The 20,575-nt window shown below is 37.1% G+C and overlaps 1 protein-coding gene across 1 annotated transcript in view; it reads right to left on the bottom strand.

The window, feature by feature from the left end:
- Positions 1-20,575, bottom strand: part of LOC145662734 (uncharacterized) — a gene marked incomplete in the record, with an annotated part of 1,843,005 nt that overhangs the window by 1,132,376 nt on the left and 690,054 nt on the right. The window contains 1 exon segment of the mRNA XM_081728599.1: positions 4,223-4,322. Within this exon segment, the coding sequence (XP_081584725.1) occupies positions 4,223-4,322 (100 nt within the window).

The following is a 20,575-nucleotide window of genomic DNA, read 5'->3' as shown; positions in this document are numbered from 1 at the left end:
GTATTTATTGAAGAAAAATACAAAATAACTCCGAAACCCTTAGTTTTAGACGAAATACTTCGGTAACGTGTTATATTGTTAATTTCATTACCTTTAAAATGAGTTATTAACGAAGAACATCGGTCCATAAATAACTGAGATATCACATATAACGTGTTAATTACATTATTAAAATGGCGGTCACGACTTCTAACAGATAGCGACAAATTCAGCCGAAATACTTCACTTCCATATACTAGTCCCAAATTTTACACAGTATTTATATACATAATAAATAATTTTAAAATACCTGGGAGACACTTAATTTAACACACTGAACTCCTATGTTGACGTCATCAAAATGGCCGCCGGGATAAAAACATAAGTTATCTTAAATACACTTAACTCCGTTACCGATCATTTTATTGAGTCTTCCAATTGTTCCATTTGAAAGAGCATGAAATAATTCGATTTTATTCGATTGTAAATGGTGTATGGAGATGACAACGTGGAAGGGAGTAAAAAAAAAAAAAACAATGTCTTAAAATGGTTGCTGTTGGCTTAATATATTTCGCAATGACATTTCTGTTATTACAAGAGGCGTTAACTTAAGCAAATACACATTACATCCATTGCAATGTTGCATGCTTGTATAATTTCTTTATGAGTGATTCATCATGAATTATAAATTATACTACAAAAGAGTGAACATGAAAATAAAAATAGTTATTTACATCTTTTAGAGGATCCAATGCCCTCTTTTTATTGATTGGCAAAAATAAAAAAATAAGAAACTTTTCTTTTTTAAGAAGGGTAACAGATACTTACAACAGTTTCTCACAATGAAAACATGTACAGTCCATATGGATTATTAACGCGGAAGGCACAATTATTGAAAACAATGTAAACTTTAAACAAAGTGGCAAGTTTGTAAGATTAAACTTAATTTCTGCATTGACCCTCACAACTACAAAGTAAAGTGCAAAGTTCGTGTATTTTTACACATCGACAGTGCGTGCAAATCTGTTTCCACTTGCATGCTATCAACTCTTTTAGCTTTTCCATGATGAAGTTTAGGCTTGTCGACCAGAGGGGCTCGTAGTCATCTGCGGTCTTCTTCCATCCCCACTCACAAGGATCCAAGCGTTGACTGTTCCGTTGAAGACAGTTTGTCCACAAAGAACATTGTAGGATGGCCCTCTTCAAGTATTGTAACAGAGCGTTGCTGGTTGGTGGAATATTTTCAATGGGTCTGTTTTGCTGGGTAAAGAGAATCCGCCTGGTCTCATTGACGGTCTCTCCAGAACATGATGAATGGTACATAAGAACTGCAAAGCGTTGAATGTGTAAAAACGTGTCGTCATCTTCTGAGATGTTGTCCAAAACTTGAGAATATGCCGAAAAAGCTTTGTCTACGTTTCGGAAAGTCATCCACTTTTTCCATTGTTTTACCAATACTTGCAAAACTTGACACAGCGTCAGCCCCCGTAAACTTTGTTGTGCAACTCGTGGATCGGAAGGTATAGGAGGTGCTTTCCACTGCCGTATTCCATCCAAAATTCTTTCAGTGTATTGAGTCTAGAAAAGGCATACATAGCAATTAGTACCACGTCACTATCAACAGTTTTCACCATGACCTTAGAACAACCCGAGTATTCCATGGCATGCCATACATGAAGTAGGAGACGGGCATCGGCTTTTACATGGAATTCGGAAGATATAGCTTCAAATGTCGTCTCCATTTGCGATCCAATTACCGTGTCTCTGTAGGTGCAAATGACTTTTTCCCGGCGAGGAGATCCATTTTGACCAGGTTTTTAGCAAAAAATTCAAAGCATTCTTCTTTACTTTTACTGTGAGCAAGGAACATATGAAAAACTTGGGGATGACAACATTAGATTTTACATTTTTTCTGAGCCCAGACCCTCTCGACTGTCTTATGTCACTTTTTAGGCTTCCTTCTAGGTAGCGGTCAGAAACTAGGTCAACTCTTTCCACAGATCTTAATCTCATTAGAATGTATGGTTTAACAATCTGGTTGCAGTACTCTTGAAATGTCCGGCTGGATTTAGGAACAAGCATATGGATCAAGGGTGCTGCATCCATTATGAGCGAAGAAACTTCCGGCTAATGAGCAGTGGTCACCCGAACTTCACTTGACTCGACGATACAGGACACCACGTCGGATTTTTTTATTGGTTTTCTGAGCTTACCGCGGTCGGATATGGAAGGTGGATATGAGCTATTTTCTTGGGCAAAGAGTTTTCTGACGTCAATTCCCCTTGATTGACTAGCAACGTACAACTTGGCAAAAAGAGTACTGTCTTTTCTCAGGTCTACTATTTTCTGCTTGTCTTTGGACTCAACTGTAACTTTCTTAGCACTCATCAACAGAAGGTTGTTTCTTTTGATGGCTTCATGGATGGAAACTTTTCTAAGGATCAACCGATCTTCGACAAACCTATCAAATTGGCTTTTCCTTGTAGCATTTGCCGACATGACGCATAGTTCATAATCCATTTACCTATAAACTAAATCGAATACCATTTTTGTAAGTTATTTCATGCTCTTTCAAATGGAACAATTGGAAAACTCAATAAAATGATCGGTAACGGAGTTAAGTGTATTTAAGCAAACCTATGTTTTTAATCCCGGCAGCCATTTTGATGAAGTCAACATAGGAGTTCAGTGTGTTAAATTAAGTTTCTCCCAGGTATTTTAAAATTATTTATTATGTATATAAATACTGTGTAAAATTTGGGACTAGTATATGGAAGTGAAGTATTTCGGCTGAATTTGTCGCTATCTGTTAGAAGTCGTGACCGCCATTTTAATAATGTAATTAACACGTTATATGTGATATCTCAGTTATTTATGGACCGATGTTCTTCGTTAATAGCTCATTTTAAAGGTAATGAAATTAACAATATAACACGTTACCTAAGTGTTTCGTCTAAAACTAAGGGTTTCGGAGTTATTTTGTATTTTTCTTCAATAAATAGTCATTAATTTATTAAATTCTTAAATAAGGAAATATTGTGGTAAAATGTTTTATTGCAAATTTAATTTCCTTTAAAATGAGCCAAGTTTGAAGAAAATCGGTCCATAAATGACGGAAATACGGCTTATTTTTTGAACCGATCTCTTCGCCATTTTGATGACGTCATCACACGAGTTCTGGACATTGGATCGAGTGTCCCCGGCAGCTTTCTGTTCTTTGGTATATATATAAGAACTGTGTAAAATTGCAGACTGGTAGCCGGAAGTGAAATATTTTTACGCTAACTCCACGCACTAAATTCTAAATTTGCGTATGTAAATCATCCCTCTATTCTCCATGTTTGAATTTCTCCCTCTCTCAATGTCGTCCACTATGAACGCACATGGCTTGGAATAAAATCATCGACTCTTTAAACCAAATGTAAGCGGTCTAGTAATGTGCTATCGTAAATCTATAACTTTGTTTCTAAAACCAGCATCATTTTAGATTTTGTTCAGGAGAATTCCCCACCGACGTGAAAGTTTCACTTATTATATCAGTGTTTTACTATACATTTGATCCAAAAATATGTGTTTATCAAACTCAATTGAGTGGGAATTACACACTCCTGCCCTGTGAAAATGACGCTCCTGGGACATTTGCTTGCAATTACTGAGAAGCAAAATGAAATTAATCATTGATTTACCCATTTCTGTCAGTAGTTTTTAGAGCTCTGCACCCGAACTACAGACTTTGGGAGAGTGACAATTTCCATAGATTTCACAAAGAGCATCTTCCTAGCTTGATGTGATATGCAGTCTTTGAAGAAGGAAAAAACGAAAATAAAGGCGTTTATGAAGCTATGGGAATATTTTCTGCCTTTTTTAAAATCAGGTTCTAAAAAAAGGATTTCCGAAAAAACAAAAGTGGCGATTTTAGAGATTTAAAGCTTGTAACCATGGTTCTTGTTTACCCGTCTTAATGGAAAGAGTATATTACGTCAAACAAACTGCTTTAGACAATGAGAGGAGAAAGAGTTGGATTGAATACCAACAGGACTTACTCAATGGAGACGTGTGTTTCTGAATGCATAAACACATGACGCATGAGTATTTAGACTTCTTGTAACATTTTCTAAGCCGCGAACTGTACAATAGCTATTGCATTACACGTGTATCTCTAATTACGTATCTTCATTAATATTTTAATAGTCAATTGTGAACCAAGTAAATCATCAAAGACAACTAATAGCATATTTCTTACCTAAAAAGCGGTCGTGAAGCATATGGAGTACTGTTGTATTCCTTATTCTGTTGATGATAATAGGACAGCGGATAAGCAGAAGAGTTTCCAACTTGAGTTACTAGAAAAGATAAAATAATATTATTTAATAAAATTAAACATTTCAACAATAACTAAAACTGGTTTTATGACTATTTTTTCCATTCTCTTATTACAGACTAGTTCAACTATTGCAAATAGTACATATCCATGAAACCATCTGGCCTCTGACACGGGGAAATGATAGTTGCTAGCTCAAACCAACTGAGTTCTGGTTTCTCTACAAACTTGATTTTAAAAGACTTTTCTCAATCAGATTACATTAAAAGGATGTGTGAACACTGAAATAAAGTTCCGATACATTAAGTGTCAAGTTTTCACACCAATGAAACGCACTAAGCAATAACGTTAGTGCTACCATATATTTGGATTTATTCAAGATTTTTGGTGAGGGCAACTTCAGAAATATCCAAATCTATACAAATTGACGTAGAAACATGGGCTTAATGACAAATCGTTAGTGCATTATTAGTGGACTTAAACGCACAAAGCACTAACGTTATTGCTACCATATTTTGGTATTTGTTCAAGGCTTTGGTTGGGACCAACTACAGAAATATCAAATTGTATACAAGCTGTTAGTGTTTTCTAGAAGAACTAACGAATGACACTAACTTTCTTGTTAGTGCTTGAAGTGGGGGAAGTTCGAGCCGACTTCCAAAGATATTTTACTTTTAGCACCTACAATAATGAAGCACTAACGTTAGAGGTTGGTGCACTAACAAGCACTAACATTGCACTAACGATTGCACTAGAAGAAGTCATGAGTGCTTTTAACTGTGGTGGAAATTTGATATATTTTGAAATTCCTCATAAAATTATTGTAAACACTAACGAAGCTTTTTCTAGAAGCACTAACAATGCACTAACGATTTGCACTAATTTTTTCCTAAGTCCTTATAGTAGGGCCTACGTTCATACTATTTCCCAAAGTATTTTACTTGTTGCACCAATACTAATGAAGCACTAACGTTAGGTTTTGGTGCATTAAGAAGCAGTAACGATGCGCTAACGAATGGCACTAATATTTTCGTTAGTAGTTGAAGTATCTGTAGCAGCGAGAAATTGTTCCACGAAAGGTTTTTCCTTGTAACACCTTCACTTACGAAGAACTAACGACGTCCCTGAACATAACCTCCACATAACACACTAACGATAAATTTAGTGTCAATCGCTAGTGCATCGTTAATGATCCTTAGTGCATTCACGCCTATCGTTAGTGCTTTATTACTATAGGAGCTACATTTAAAAACCTTTTGTAGCGCCAAGTTCACGCTGCACCTGCCACTTCAAGTACTAATGAAAAACTTAGTGTCATTCGTTAGTGTTTCCTACTGCACTGACAACTAACGTTAGCGCTCCATTAGTGTAGCCTCCACAAGTAGAAAAACATTTGGGGCCAGCGTGAATTTGGCTCCCATTTTAAGCACTACCGGAAAGTAAGTGTCATTCGTTCATGCATCGTTAGTGCTTCTAGAAAACACACATAGTTTCGTAAATGCTTAACTATTGATGTAGATATGACTAATTACATGTCACTAAACTGCATAGGAAATTCATGGGGAAGTTTTCATTGTGTTAATTTTCCACCAAAATCAAAAGCACTGATGATCCATTCTAGTGCAATTGTTAGTGCATCGCTAGTCTTCTTAGTGCACCACAACCTACAATTCATACTTTATTAATGTGGGTGCTACAAGTAAATACAAAATATTTGAGAACAGCGTTAACTTGCCAGAAAAAACGAAAATATTACTGCCGTTTTTGTCATTTGTGTAACAGCACTAATTAAGTAAACTATGCCAAAAATTAGTGCTAAATTAGTGCTGACGATGCCGCATAGAAAGAAAATTAGTGTTATGTATAGTATGATAAAAATGAGGATCGATTGTTTTCTTTGATGATGCCGTCATATTAGATTCTCGAATATATTTGGCCCACTGATAATGACACTAATTTTATTTTTATGCGATATCGACAACACTAATTTAGCATTAGGTTTGTGTATAGGTTTCATCTTAATCGGTTGAGTGGGTGTAGCTAGGTTCACTTTAGCCCCACCCCCATATTCTTGGTTTTTTGACATTTGTGTAACAGCACTAATTTTGTAAACTATTATCCAAAAATTAGTGCTAAATTAGTCCTGAAAATACCGTATAGAAAGAAAATTAGTGCTATGTATAGTATGATAAAAATGAGGATCGGTTGTTTTCTTTGATGATGCCGCCATATTAAATTTTCGAATATATTTGGCTTACTGATAATGGCACTAGTTTTCTTTTTGTACGGTATCGACACCACTAATTTAGCATTAGCTTTGTGTATAAGTTTCATCTCAATCGGTTGAGTGGGTGGGGCTATGTTCACGCTATCCCCACCCACATATTCTCGGTTTTTTGACGTTTGTGTAACAGCACTAATTTTGAAAACTATTATCCAAAAATTAGTGCTAAATTAGTGCTGACGATATCGCATAGAAAGAAATTAGTGCTATGTATAGTATGATAAAAATGAGGATCGATTGTTTCCTTTGATGATGCCGCCATATTAAATTTTCGAATATATTTGGCCTACTGATAAGGCACTAATTTTCTTTTTATGCGGAATCGACAGCACTAATTTAACTCTAACATTGTGTATAGGTTTCATCTCAATCGGTTGAGTGGGTGTAGCTAGGTTCACGCTAGCCCCACCCCCATATTCTTGATTTTTTGATGTTTGTGTAAGAGCAATAATTTTGTAAACTATGCCAAAAATTAGTGCTAAATTAGTGCTGACGATACCGCATAGAAAGAAAATTAGTGCTATGTATAGTATGATAAAAATGAGGATCGGTTGTTTTCTTTGATGATGCCGCCATATTAAATTTTCGAATATATTTGGCTTACTGATAATGGCACTAGTTTTCTTTTTGTACGGTATCGACACCACTAATTTAGCATTAGCTTTGTGTATAAGTTTCATCTCAATCGGTTGAGTGGGTGGGGCTATGTTCACGCTATCCCCACCCACATATTCTCGGTTTTTTGACGTTTGTGTAACAGCACTAATTTTGAAAACTATTATCCAAAAATTAGTGCTAAATTAGTGCTGACGATATCGCATAGAAAGAAATTAGTGCTATGTATAGTATGATAAAAATGAGGATCGATTGTTTCCTTTGATGATGCCGCCATATTAAATTTTCGAATATATTTGGCCTACTGATAATGGCACTAATTTTCTTCTTATGTGGTATCGACAGCACTAATTTAACACTAACATTGTGTGTAGGTTTCATCTCAATCGGTTGAGTGGGTGGGGCTAGGTTCACTTTAGCCCCACCCCCATATTCTTGGTTTTTTGACATTTGTGTAACAGCACTAATTTTGTAAACTATTATCCAAAAATTAGTGCTAAATTAGTCCTGAAAATACCGTATAGAAAGAAAATTAGTGCTATGTATAGTATGATAAAAATGAGGATCGATTGTTTTCTTTGATGATGCCGCCACATTAGATTTTCGAATATATTTGGCCTACTGATAATGGCACTAATTTTCTTTTTATGCGCTATCGACAGCACTAATTTAACACTAACATTGTGTATAGGTTTCATCTCAATCGGTTGAGTGGGTGGGGCTAGGTTCACGCTAGACCAACCCACATATTCTTGGATTTTTGACGTTTGTGTAACAGCACTAATTTTGTAAACTATGCCAAAAATCAGTGCTAAATTAGTGCTGAAGATACCGTATTGAAAGAAAATTAGTGCTATGTACAGTATGATAAAAATGAGGATCGATTGTTTTCTTTGATGATGCCGCCATATTAGATTTTCGAATATATTTTGCCTACTGATAATGGCACTAATTTTCTTTTTATGTGGTATCGACAGCACTAATTTAGCACTACCTTTGTGTATACACAGAGAAAAATCCGTTCTCCGGACAGCGGTATATTGTACAAATATACGGTATCCTCTTGCTTACTATAGAAATCAGTACGGAGCATACGTTATCCGTATGCTACATAAGCACTGCCCGTAGATGTTACATCATGCCGTTGCAGGATGTCTGACATCTAACAGTTTTCCGTATATCACATGCATATACTTATGTTACCTTCGTCAGCTATATGTTATATACATCCATATGTATGTGAGATCCTGACCACCTACATTGTTTCATACGGAAAGTACGTATAGATGGAAAACTTATACAGAAAGTATTATAAAACATGCGTTTTCAGTTATACGTCTGCTGTACGTTAAGTCCAAAAACTACAGGAACTACGCATGTAACCTATCTTTTTAAGTACGCCACCTACAATTTTTTTTCTCAGTGTAGGTTTCATCTCAATCGATTGAATGGGTGGGGCTAGCGTGAACCTAGCCCCATCCAGAATCATTTCGATTTTTTGACGTTTGTGTAACAGCACTAATTTTTTTAACATTATAGGTCGTCAGCACTAATTAGGCACTAACTTTTGTCATATGTTTTAAAATTAGTGCCGCTGTGGGTGGGGCCAGGGTCACGTGAAGACAGCCCCACCCTCTTTTAATAATGGAACACTAATTTTGTAATCTATGCCAAAAATCAGTGCTAAATTAGTGCTGACGATACTGCATAGAAAGATGATTAATGTTATATATCTTATCATAAAAATGAGGGATCTTTTGTTTTCTTTGATGATGCCGCCATTGAACATTTTCGAATATATTTTGGCCTTCTGATAATAGTACTAATTTTCTTTTTATGCGGTATCGACAGCACTAATTTAACACTAACTTTGGGTATAGGTTTCATCTCGTTCGGTTGAGTGGGTGGGGCTAGCGTGAACCTAGCCCCTCCCAGAATCTTTTTTTATTTTTTGAAGTCTGTGTAAGGGCACGAATTTTTTTAACATTACAGGTCGTCAGCACTAATTGGGCACTAATTTTTGGCATATGTTTTAAAATTAGTGCCGATGTGGGTAGGGCTAGGTTCACGGACATTATGTATTTAAGATAATGTAACCACTAAAGGCACAGTTGGCGCTGCTAATGCGTTGCCCTTTCAACTGCACTGTTGTGCGACAATATCATGCTAACACGGCATTGTGAGTTATGAATGATGTTTTGGGAGGGAGAAAATCTTAAGGGTCTTCATCGCGGCGAAATTAAAATACCGCTAATTTTACAGTAATTATGTGATATCTTCAAATAGATAAAAAATAAATCGAAATGTGGAACAAGAGCGCCCTAGACAATATTATTTTAGATGAGAAACCGTTATCACGACTCACTTATCTGCTTTCGATTTCGAGCCATTTTGAAAATCGGCATTTATTTTCGCGTTTCTAAACAGCTGAAAACGGAAAGCCACTAGGTGACTTGTGATAACGGTACCTCACGCAAAATAATATTGTCTAGGGCGCTCTTGTTCCATATTTCAATTATCTTTTATCTATTTGAAGATATCACATAATTACTGTGAAATTAGCGGTATTTTAATTTCGCCGGGATGAAGACTCTTAATTTCTTGCGCAGCTTATCGTTGTATAGGGAAATTTAAAAGAAAAAATGGTACACCGTTTCACGCTTAGGTTATACATATCTTTGTATGTCAGAAAATTACTTATCTGCAAAAGTATTTTAATATGTAAAATCAAGGCTATTGTGGTGGGCCACTTACTAGTTTCTCGAACTGCAGTGACCTTGTTCAATTGCGTGAAAAGCTAAGAAGTTCGCATTAATTTAACTCTTGGATGTATACTAGGGGTCACCTGAGTCCAGGCCATTTTGTTGATTCATATCTTTCCTGCTATAGAAATCAAAATTTAATTACCTTTATTTCTGCAATATTTTCTTCTTTGTTGTAGAGGTATTTCTTAACTTTCTGAAAAACAATCTATTATCAATAACCTTCTTTTCCATAAGTGGTGTCTTTTGGATTCGACATATACTGTACTTAGTCCTATAGTTATTTAGTTTTGTACGATTTCCGAAAATTGTAATCTTTGAATTTAAACAAAAATATTGTTACCTAGATGGTGCTAGCTGTTTCTCAGTAGGAGCATAAATGCATTTCATCCTTATTGCCATATATTTTATGCAACATCAGTGCAGTAATAATTTAATCTTTTGGATATTTGGTTACTATTTTTATATTTTCTTGTGTATTATATTTTTTCCATAATATTATGAGAAAATATATTCTCTATTAAAGTAGACACTAACCTGTCATTATAAACATGTATTCTACTTCTATTATCATTTGTGAGAAAGGAATATTTCTTCTCACAAGGGACGTTTGTGAAACATGACAGCTAAATATTTATGAAACTTGGTACCCTGACTAACCGTGGATCGCTAATCATCGTGGGGATATTCACTCTATGCGGAAATGCCTTGTTTATCCGCTACGTATAATACATATACCAAGAAGTAACCGGTTGAGGCTGTGCCGTGTTATACCCCAAAAACGCTGGAGAAACATAGAAAATGAAAAATGTATGCAGGCAGATAACCCTGATACCTACCGGAGGGGAACACGCAACCAAGAACACGGTAGTAGTGTCACGCAGGCGGTGTTGCCATCCCAACACAAACTTATAGCTTTTCAAATATAATGTATATCATTTTATGGCATTAAAACAATTGGCATAAAACGAAAGAAAATAAGCAAAAGCTGGGTTATCAGTGTTGCCAAATAAGGGAGATATGAGGCTCTGAAGTTGAGAAATTATGGGGTCCGTACAATGAAAAGAACAAATGTATAACAACAACAAGACTGCAGAAGGAAAATAATGAACAACAGGAAGTGAAACACCGCATGCACAGCATGCAGGGACTAACGAGCTTGATATGGCATGCAAAGTGTGCAGCTAGGGCGAGAAATGTACGTATTTTGCCATATTATCTATGGCTTTTCTGTTGTGTGTATTGGTGTATTATATCAAAATATTTTGCACCTGAATATTACTAGAAACCTGAATGGAGTGTGTTTTATCCTCATCGTTGTCTCACATGTTAACTGTACGTTTCCTATACTCTCGACGGACACCTAACACAGTTCATTAATCTTTGCGAATCGATTCTGTTGTACTTCTGACGTACTTTCTTGTCATAGATTTGTTATCTTTCGTGCCACAGCTTTTCTACACTCTTTTCAGGCGCTACGTCTTCGTTTCCGTGGGTTGGAAAGTATGCAGGACTTTATATAATGTTGCAACCCCAAGACAGTTTGTTTTATAGCTCTCGGGAACGGTTTGAGATATTGATTCCACACAAACACCACTGGAGTTGCTGCACTACACGAAGCCTTGTTGTTCATATTTTCGCATAATGTCTCATGGAACTTCTTCTTTCTACGGCAACTCTACCATGTTCCCTTATTGGGTTAATCCTGTATCAAGCACGTTACTCACTGGATGTTGTACTTGCTGTAGTTTACTCTCTACTATACACTTGGTCCTTCTGCAGTCTTCTTCTTTTTGTACATTATTCATTTCTCTGTACGGACCCCATAATTTCTCAACTTTGGAGTCTCATATCTCCCTTATTGGCAATAATGATAACCCACTTTTTGCTTATTTTATTTCACGTTTCATGGCAATTGTTTTAATGCCATAAAATGGTATACGTTCTATCTGAAAAACTATAAATTTATATTGGGATGACACTGTAACATTGTTTGTGGCGTGTTCTTGGTCACGTGCCCCGCTCCCTTAGGTACCAGCTTATCTGCATCCATTTTTCATTTTGTGCCTTTTTCTGGGATTTTTGCAGTATAACTCGGCACAGGTTCACACGGTATCTTGGTATAGGTATCATACGTAGCGGGCAAACAAGGCGTTTCCGCGCCAAATGACTATCACCATGATGATTGGCGATCCACAATTAGTCTGGGTACCAATTTTCATAAATACCTAGCTGTCACGATTCGCATAGTCCCTTGTCAGAGTAGGTTTCTTGACATAGTAATGGCAAGCAACAGTGGTGTGAAAGAAAACTGAACTTTCTAAAAACGATGAAGCTTTCCGACGATTCCTGCGCCACTGTACCCAAGTGGCTCGATGAGAGCGAAGAAGTGCTAGTGTCTGATGATAGTTATTCGTATAATGATGAAGATCATGGTGAGCTTGTGCTTCACGAAAGTAGTGATGATACTACAGACAGCAGTAAGATTACAGCGAAGACGATACAGATAGTGAACTAGAAGCATCTGTAAACAATATGAATATACAGAATAACAACAACTTTGGTAGTTGAAACGATGCCTTTTGGTCTAAAGTGCCTCTTGTATTGCGAACACCAGCTCATAATGTGATGAAATTGCCTCTAGGATCAACGAATAAACATACTGTTTCGCCTAAAGATGCTTGGGATTGTTTTATAAGTCGGGAGATAATGGAGGAAATCGTCATGTGTACGAATTTAGAAAGAAAGCGATTGGCTGCAAGGATGAAGAAGGCATGTTGAAATGTAACCTTTGATGAGACAAATACTTTTTTGGAATCTTTTATTTACTGGAAGCGAAAAATATTGGAGGATCAACGAGAAAACTGTTTCTAGGAAAGTATGCGAATCCGCTTAACAAGGTTGTTTCTAATTGTAATATTTGAACCTACAAAATAAAAATTGTTCCTTGTTTCTCTCTTTCTGAAGATTCAAAAGCATTCTAGAAGGGAAAAAGTTAACCATGCCAGGGATGAACAGTTCCTTTTTCAAGTGAGCACACAATTTTGTCAGGCTGAAATTGCTAGTATTCCCTGTCAACACGCATACTTGTAAGAATAAACTCTTGAACGCTTTAGTAACAATTTAGTTGCCACATTATTCATTTGCTTGGTGTTTGGGGAATCCTGGGATACAAATTGTAATCAGTTAACGACTTTCCAAAGTATGACTTTTTTCTAAGAAATTAGAAGGAAATTAATCCTGAAATCAGAAATTGTAAACTAAAAACAGCAGAAAAGTTTGTTTAAAAAAACAAAAATGAAATGAAATGAAATCTTTGAGTTTTACGTCCCACGGTTATGCCGGTTAGGCTAAAGGAGACGGTGAGAGATGAGTGAAATGGTGGAATGAAGAAAGTGGGAGGAAACGGGAGAACCCCGAGAAAACCCACGAGCACGGTGTTTGTCCACCACAAAGTTCACTTGGCGGGGGCTGGGATCGAACCCGGGACCCCAAGCACCAGAGGTGAACGCTCTACCACTGAGCCACCGCGCCCCCTGTTTAAAAAAACAAACAAAAGCACCCTGTGGGATTTGAACCAGGATCAAAAGTTTTGAGCTCTACTAGAAAGAAAGAACTAAACACGCACGAATATCGAAACACACACTAAAAGTAACGTTCCGTTGTATTGATAGTAGTGCTCTCACACGAGTCGGGTCGGATCGGGTCAACTCGGGTCGGGTCAGTCGGGTAAACTCGGGTCGGGTTGTCGGGTCGGGTCAGTCGGGTCAGCTCGGGTCGGTTTGTCGGTTCGGGTTATTCGGGTCGGGTCAATCGGGTCAGATCGGGTCGGGTTGTCGGGTCGGGTCAATCGAGTCATATCGGGTCGGGTTGTCGGGTTAGGTCAATGAGGTCGGATCACGGTTCAGGTCAGTCGGGTCGGGTCGGGTCAGTCAATTCGGGTCACGGGTCGGGTCGGGTCGGTCTTCAACCCGACCCGATCCGACCTGTTGAGAGCATTAATTGATAGAGACGAAACTCCTTAAAACCCTCTTTGTTCTTTCACAATTTTGTGTTTTTCTTTAACACAAAAACGTTTTCTGTATTTGCCAAAGTACTATTTTGTTCTGAAACTAACTTTACATTAAGCAACGTAAAAGGATCTGAATATTTCAAACAGCAAAGAAGAAAGTGTGTTCGGAAGGCTTCACTACTCTTTCTTTCTTTCTACTTCCTCTCCTACAACTCAAGCGCATTGTTCCCAAACTCCCAATTTCAAGGGACTTAGAAAAATCACACAAGCAAATATATTTTGGGGAAGTGTACATTTAGAACTAAGCATTTTACCTTCTTCCATGGTTATCAACAGACGGAAGCTCGTTGCTCAACAGTTGTACTTGACATTAAATAATTAATTTAATGCCACACAAACAAGATAGTAATTACTAACTTAATAATGTAATGAAAGGAATGATGATAGAGAAGAAAATAAGAGAACCCCGAGAAAATCACTTGATGTTTCCTTCTCACAAAACGCATATCGCGCACCCATAGTTTGAACCAGGGGCGGATCCAGGACGGACTTCTGGGTGGGGGGCGGTCGGCGGTAATACTGCTACTTTTAAGAGCTCCAAACTTGTTATGGATGGGTTTATTTATATATAAAATAAGAAAGTTTCCTCTTGTGAGGGGGGCGATCGCCCCGATCGCCCCCCTCTGGATCCGCCCCTGGTTTGAACGCAGGGACTTTGGCGCAAAAGTGAACGAATTAGTGTTTTATTATCAACATGCAAAAAATATCAAACCTGCATCACATCTGAAACATGCTCGATCCTTGTATTAGTTTCCTTCATGGAACGTGACACGTGATCATGAACAGATTGTAAGAAGGACCCTGTTTGTTTCCTTAGTTCCAAAACTCTTTAATTTTAGCGAAAAACAAGATATACAGCAGCAAAATAAGAACATGCTGGAGATCTCATTTACGACGTTTCTTCTCCAGCAAAAGAACGAAGATGTCAACATTAAAACAGCAGTTGTACACTTCACATCAAAAAATAGCAACAGCTACGCAGCTAGGCCACCAAATGTTACCTTCTTATCCCACAATCGGGTCTAGTAAAGAGAGACCTCTCCCTCTTTCTCTCCTCCATTCGTCTCTCCAATAATAAAGTTAACAAACAACATAAAGAAAATTCTGATTTCGAAATATTCATGTGACGAATATATACGCTTGTGTATCAATAAAATGAAACAATAAAAGCGAGAAGAAACAAGATTTATAAGTTGATGGAGAGAGAAACTTCAACACAAACGCAATGAAAAATTGAAACCGATGGATATCTGTTAGACAGAGGTACAGATGCGCGACAGACAGATCGAGAGAAAAGAGGAGAGAAGAAGTAGAAAAATGTGAAAATATAGAAATTATATATAGTAAAAAAGAATATAACACTATAAAACTTCGTTTCCAGAAATTCAACAGCAATATAGAAGTAACGTTTGGACTTTAAATTTTTTCAGAGCTATTTGAATGTATAGAGTTGACAAATTCATTAAGTCACTTTCAAAATTAAGACCAAACTTCCTGGTAAAATTAAATACTCAATTTTCAGTGTATTTGTAGAGTCTTGAAAAACATCTAGGATAATATCAAAAGTTTAATATACTTACATTGCGCGTGGTTCGGTTACAAAATCGGTGGTCTTCATTGAATGTATGATCCAAAATACATTATAATAGACCCAGTAATTAGCGTAAGTCATACTTTTCATTCCAGACTACTAATGTAAACTGACCGAACACAAAAATGGAATGAGTGCTATTTTTTCCTAAATTCCTATCAGAGAGAGCCAAGTTTAGAAGCCCAAACTGTATTATAATGAAAAGTTACAAATGTTCAAAAGAAAAATTGGATGTTCCTTATAAATGTAGCAGACCTTGATGTTTCATATGCGAATAAAATACATTGAATTATAGGATGGAAACGATAAATAAAATCTTTTTGAAATAACCAAAAAAACGCAGAAACTCTATTTTTTGGCTATTTTCTAGTCATCTCTGCAGATTTATATGTTATGAACATCCGCTATCGATTTCATCTATTACGAGTATAATGTTCTAATTCGAACAGATAGAATGAACAAGGACAGATCTGAAATGGGTCATCGCGTCAGTCGGGTGATGTGGATTAGGTTACGTGCTCCCGCTGGGTGAAGAATTCGAAATTCACAGTTAATTAAATTTCCCAGACCGAGTCGATCGTTCATTCAAGTTTTGGACCGGAAGGCTTCTATTTTGGTTAGGGCTAGACACCAGGGCATCAAAACACCCTCGGTTTTAATGAACAAACGCACAAAGAGAGAGAGAGTGTGTGGGGGGGGACGAGAGAGAGAGAGAATGAATGAAAGAAAGAAAGAAAGATCCAAAGACATGATACAGAAATCTCAAGAAAAACAGAGAAAGACGAATATAGATATGAAAACTTCTTATCGTTACACTGTATGATAAAAATACACTGTTTACACGGATTCTCGCCAGTGATGCCTTGTAAGTTTTTTAACCGCAGATGAATCTCTATTTGCATCCATTATTTTATGCGGAAAGGATACTACCTGATAGAGAATAAAACAGAGATTTTCCATGTGGAACTCTAGCACGATAGCAATTCTCTACAGATTACACGATAGCAATTCTCTACAGATTACTCTACCCAAATTTGTTTAACAAATGGTATAATGTTTCTTTCTATGAACAATAACTTGAAAAGTGGATACGTAGATCAATGAACAGTTTTAACTGTCCTGGTGACCTCCGTAGTCGTTATTTGCACTTTGTCTCAATCAACATTCGTAAATCGTCTCTATCCTGATACAGGTGTTTTCTTCTACATTCTTAAGGATTCCTCGTTTGTTACGAGAGGTCACTCTTCGATTCTCCGCGATCACGTTGGAAAAAGAAACTTCGGTTTGAACAGGATATGAACCTATGTTGACTAGCTGCACTACTCATAAGTTCTGAATTTTACCCCTACACTATCTATGGTAAGACCTAAACCCATATGCCAAATATTACTAAGTTAAAGGCTGATATTTGGAACGAACCGACTTCTTCTCGTAAGGTTATATGCACCAAAGTGCATGTCGAAGTATATTTACTCAGCGACCTGAAGAGAAATTAGTGCCCACTAATAACAGAATTAAAAGAAAATTACAGAAATAGTAACATATTATGCAGTACTTTCGCAGTGTAATTTTAAAAGTACGCTTATAATAATTATATAATATTAAATGTTCATATTCACTACATAGTTGTCATTTCAATGAACAATACAGAGGTTGTTCAGTCTACATTTGGCCAATTTCGACTTACCTAAAAATTATGAAGAATCCATGCCGCCAGGTCCGTAAGTGCTCGATGTGTTTCCCTTGGTTCCTTAGCCCGACAGCGTAATTTCTACTGTAATAGACTTCTCTGAAGAACTGGGAGGGGAATCTTGTTCCATTCCCTTTGCACAGCTTTCCAAAGTCCTTCCACAGTTGTCACACGCCGTTTTCTCAAAGACCGCTTCAGCAATCCAAATCCATAATAGTCGATAGGACTTGCATCTGAAGATTTAACAGGTACCTCATTGAAAGGTATCACCTGTAAACCACTTGCCTCCTCCATCTCCCTGTAGAACGCGAGGGACGATCGTGAGGTATGTGATGAGGCCTTGTCCATGTGAATGCGCACCAGATTGGCGTCATTTCCGTACATTGTTGGAATCTCATGCCGCATGATCTGCTCCTGAAAATACTGCGAATTTATTTTGCAGTTCTTCGCCACCCTACGAATCTCCAGTTTACCTCGGTAACAGTAGCCAGTAACGACCATGAACAATTTTGGGAAAGATTCTTTAGGGAAACGTACCCACCTTCTGAAGTTCTTGGCGCATTTCTTTCGGTACATGATGGCTCTCGGTTTGCCGCAGTCGGAGAGGTAAATCCATGCTTCATCGAGCATTACAATGAACAGTGAGGGACACTTCTGGATGGTACAGCCATATGGAGATTTACAGCTAAAGTGCTCCACCAGCTGAGTCCAAGCATTTGCCGGGAAGTATTGCAACCGAATTAACTTTAAAAGAAGGCGGGTGGCATAATCGCCAGGCACTGAAAATTCCCGTACACTTGGGCGAATTTCCCACTACAGTCTACAGCATCATTTCTCCAAAATGAGACGAATCTCAGACGTGTAGTTCTTAGGGCAAACATATTACTTGATATTTGTCCTATTCGTGAAGATAAAGTGCAACAAAAAATGAAAGTCGTTCTTTAAGTCTCTTTAAGTCTCTTTAAGTCGTTTGATCTGAAATGACTTTGCAGAACCTGAATAAATATTTTGTCACTTCAGGGGGGGTGTAGGAAGAGCGAATGCACCTCTCCTACAGTATGGAAACATATAATTTTAATCAAATGCTTAGCGAGAGTGAGCCCATTGGTATAGCGCTTTTATGATTTGAAATCTTGCTTCCACGCCATCTTATGTCATAACTGACAACATAGGAGAACGTGAGATGCAAACATGATGACGGAGAAATACACTCACATGTGCAAATTCAGAATTGGAGACAAAATGATCGGATAGCATCCATATTTTGTCGCAATTTTTGATTTTGTAAGTAGACATGTAAAAGCTCAACCGAACCTGAAAGCATCCCATTACCAACTGTTGAATTCAAGTGGAGAACTCAGTAGAGAGCATCAGATGATTATGGAGGGAGAGAAACATCTTGAGATATGGGGAACGAACAATGGGAAAAAATACCAAATTCTCTCGAACGGATACGATCCCTAAACCCCATGATTACGAAGCCACGCCTTTACTCACTCATCCACGGAGCCACACAGAATGACACACAGTCATACGTGAAGAAAAGCTTTCGTTACGACCAGTGATTTATTTGTAGGGGTAAGCTAGGGAAATTCCCCGTCTCTAATTTTTCTTTCCTTGGCGCTAACTTAATTACTGTTGTCCCAGCCTGAGAAGAATATTTTCCACCTGTAGAAAATTTCCTAACAATTTCCATACATTTTAGCAACACAAAACATTTATTCATCGCTGTTCTCCATAATTATATTTACACAAACGAATTATTTCCAACTCTATGAATTCCAGTACCAAGTAAACAGAAGTACTGAGTATGAAATTCTGTATCTCGCAAATAGTTTTGCAGAAAATACCTAAACTAAATTTTCTATTGGGAACAGGGGGAAGCACACACGCGGGGCTTAGGAAGCAGATTGCGCCCATAAGATTTGTTTTGGTCAGTAAGGGACATAAATTTACATTCAAATGGCAAAATCTTACGTTTAATTATACCATAATTTTACTTCTAAGAGCGCCAAATGCGTAGAACGAAGGCATTCTTTTTGGCTTGAAATAATAAAATTATGCCTGAATGTGGAAGTGAACAGACTGATTATGATCAGGAACAATGGATGCAACCAAGCAGTGGCGTAGCCAGCAGGTCTGGAACCCCCGGCATTTGTAAAACTTGTTAATATAAGGCCTAAGATTGCGGTTTTATTCAAACTTTTTCCCGGGGTGAATCCCCGGACACACACCAAATGAACATTTAGCCAGCGGTCCTCCTGAAATCAAATCCTGGCTACGCCCCTGCTACCAAGTGATGTATTCTCTGTCTATAAGAAAATGCACGTTTTCCGTGATACTATCTTTTGCCCCTTATTATTAGAATGAAATCGCTACACATTCCTTGCTACCACATCGCGATTTAATTAAATGTTTTAAAAGTTTTTAAAGCTCAATCCCTAACCAAATCGATAACTGCATGATCTATCTCTTTGCAGTTCACCCAAGATACTATAGAAATATCGTAAAACTTAATAAAAGGAAAAAAAGTTCTTTCACAGCGTGAAGCTTACGATTATTGCCATATATTTATAGCGTAGATGTTTCGTGTACCTTATTACGTAGCTCATTGGATCCGTGCAGAATTCCCATTCCCGCGACCCGTATTCGAATCTTCGTGCCGCTATTTTTTAGTTTTATTTTATTATTGACCAGGTAGGACTCCACTAGAAAGAAACATATAGTTACAGTTCAAGGTGTGATTCGATATTCTGCAAGTATTTATTTATTTATTTCTTCTCAAGCGAAGAAATGAAGTAGAATTTTACAAGCGTAAAACCTCTAGATTTGACTGATAATAAAAACTATGAATAAGATTTCAGCTACAAAAAATGAATTCTCTTCACTTGTAGTCCATAATTAGCTATGATCAAGGAAATGGATTTCAGCTGTTTTGTGTGATCAGCACATTGACTTCCATCATCCCTATTTCTGGAACTAAATATCACTAACTTTTTCCGTTTATATATAAAATTCTCATCCTTTAGTCCTTAACAAATCAGAGATTATTGTTCAAACTGTCACTATGGGATTACATTTCATTATATAAAGAAATGAAACTAACTAACTAACTAACTATATATATGTATATATATATATATATATATATATATATATATATATATATATATATATATATATTCCTGAAAATATCGAAAATAATATGACAAATATTATGAACAATTTTATAATAGAACTAAGCAATGGTTTATAATAAAA

The sequence above is a fragment of the Thermobia domestica genome, chromosome 10, assembly GCF_964235325.1.
Source record: "Thermobia domestica chromosome 10, izTheDome1.hap1.1, whole genome shotgun sequence".
In the NCBI taxonomy this organism is placed as follows: Eukaryota; Metazoa; Arthropoda; class Insecta; order Zygentoma; family Lepismatidae; genus Thermobia; species Thermobia domestica.
This window is presented reverse-complemented; position numbering and strand designations above follow the sequence as displayed.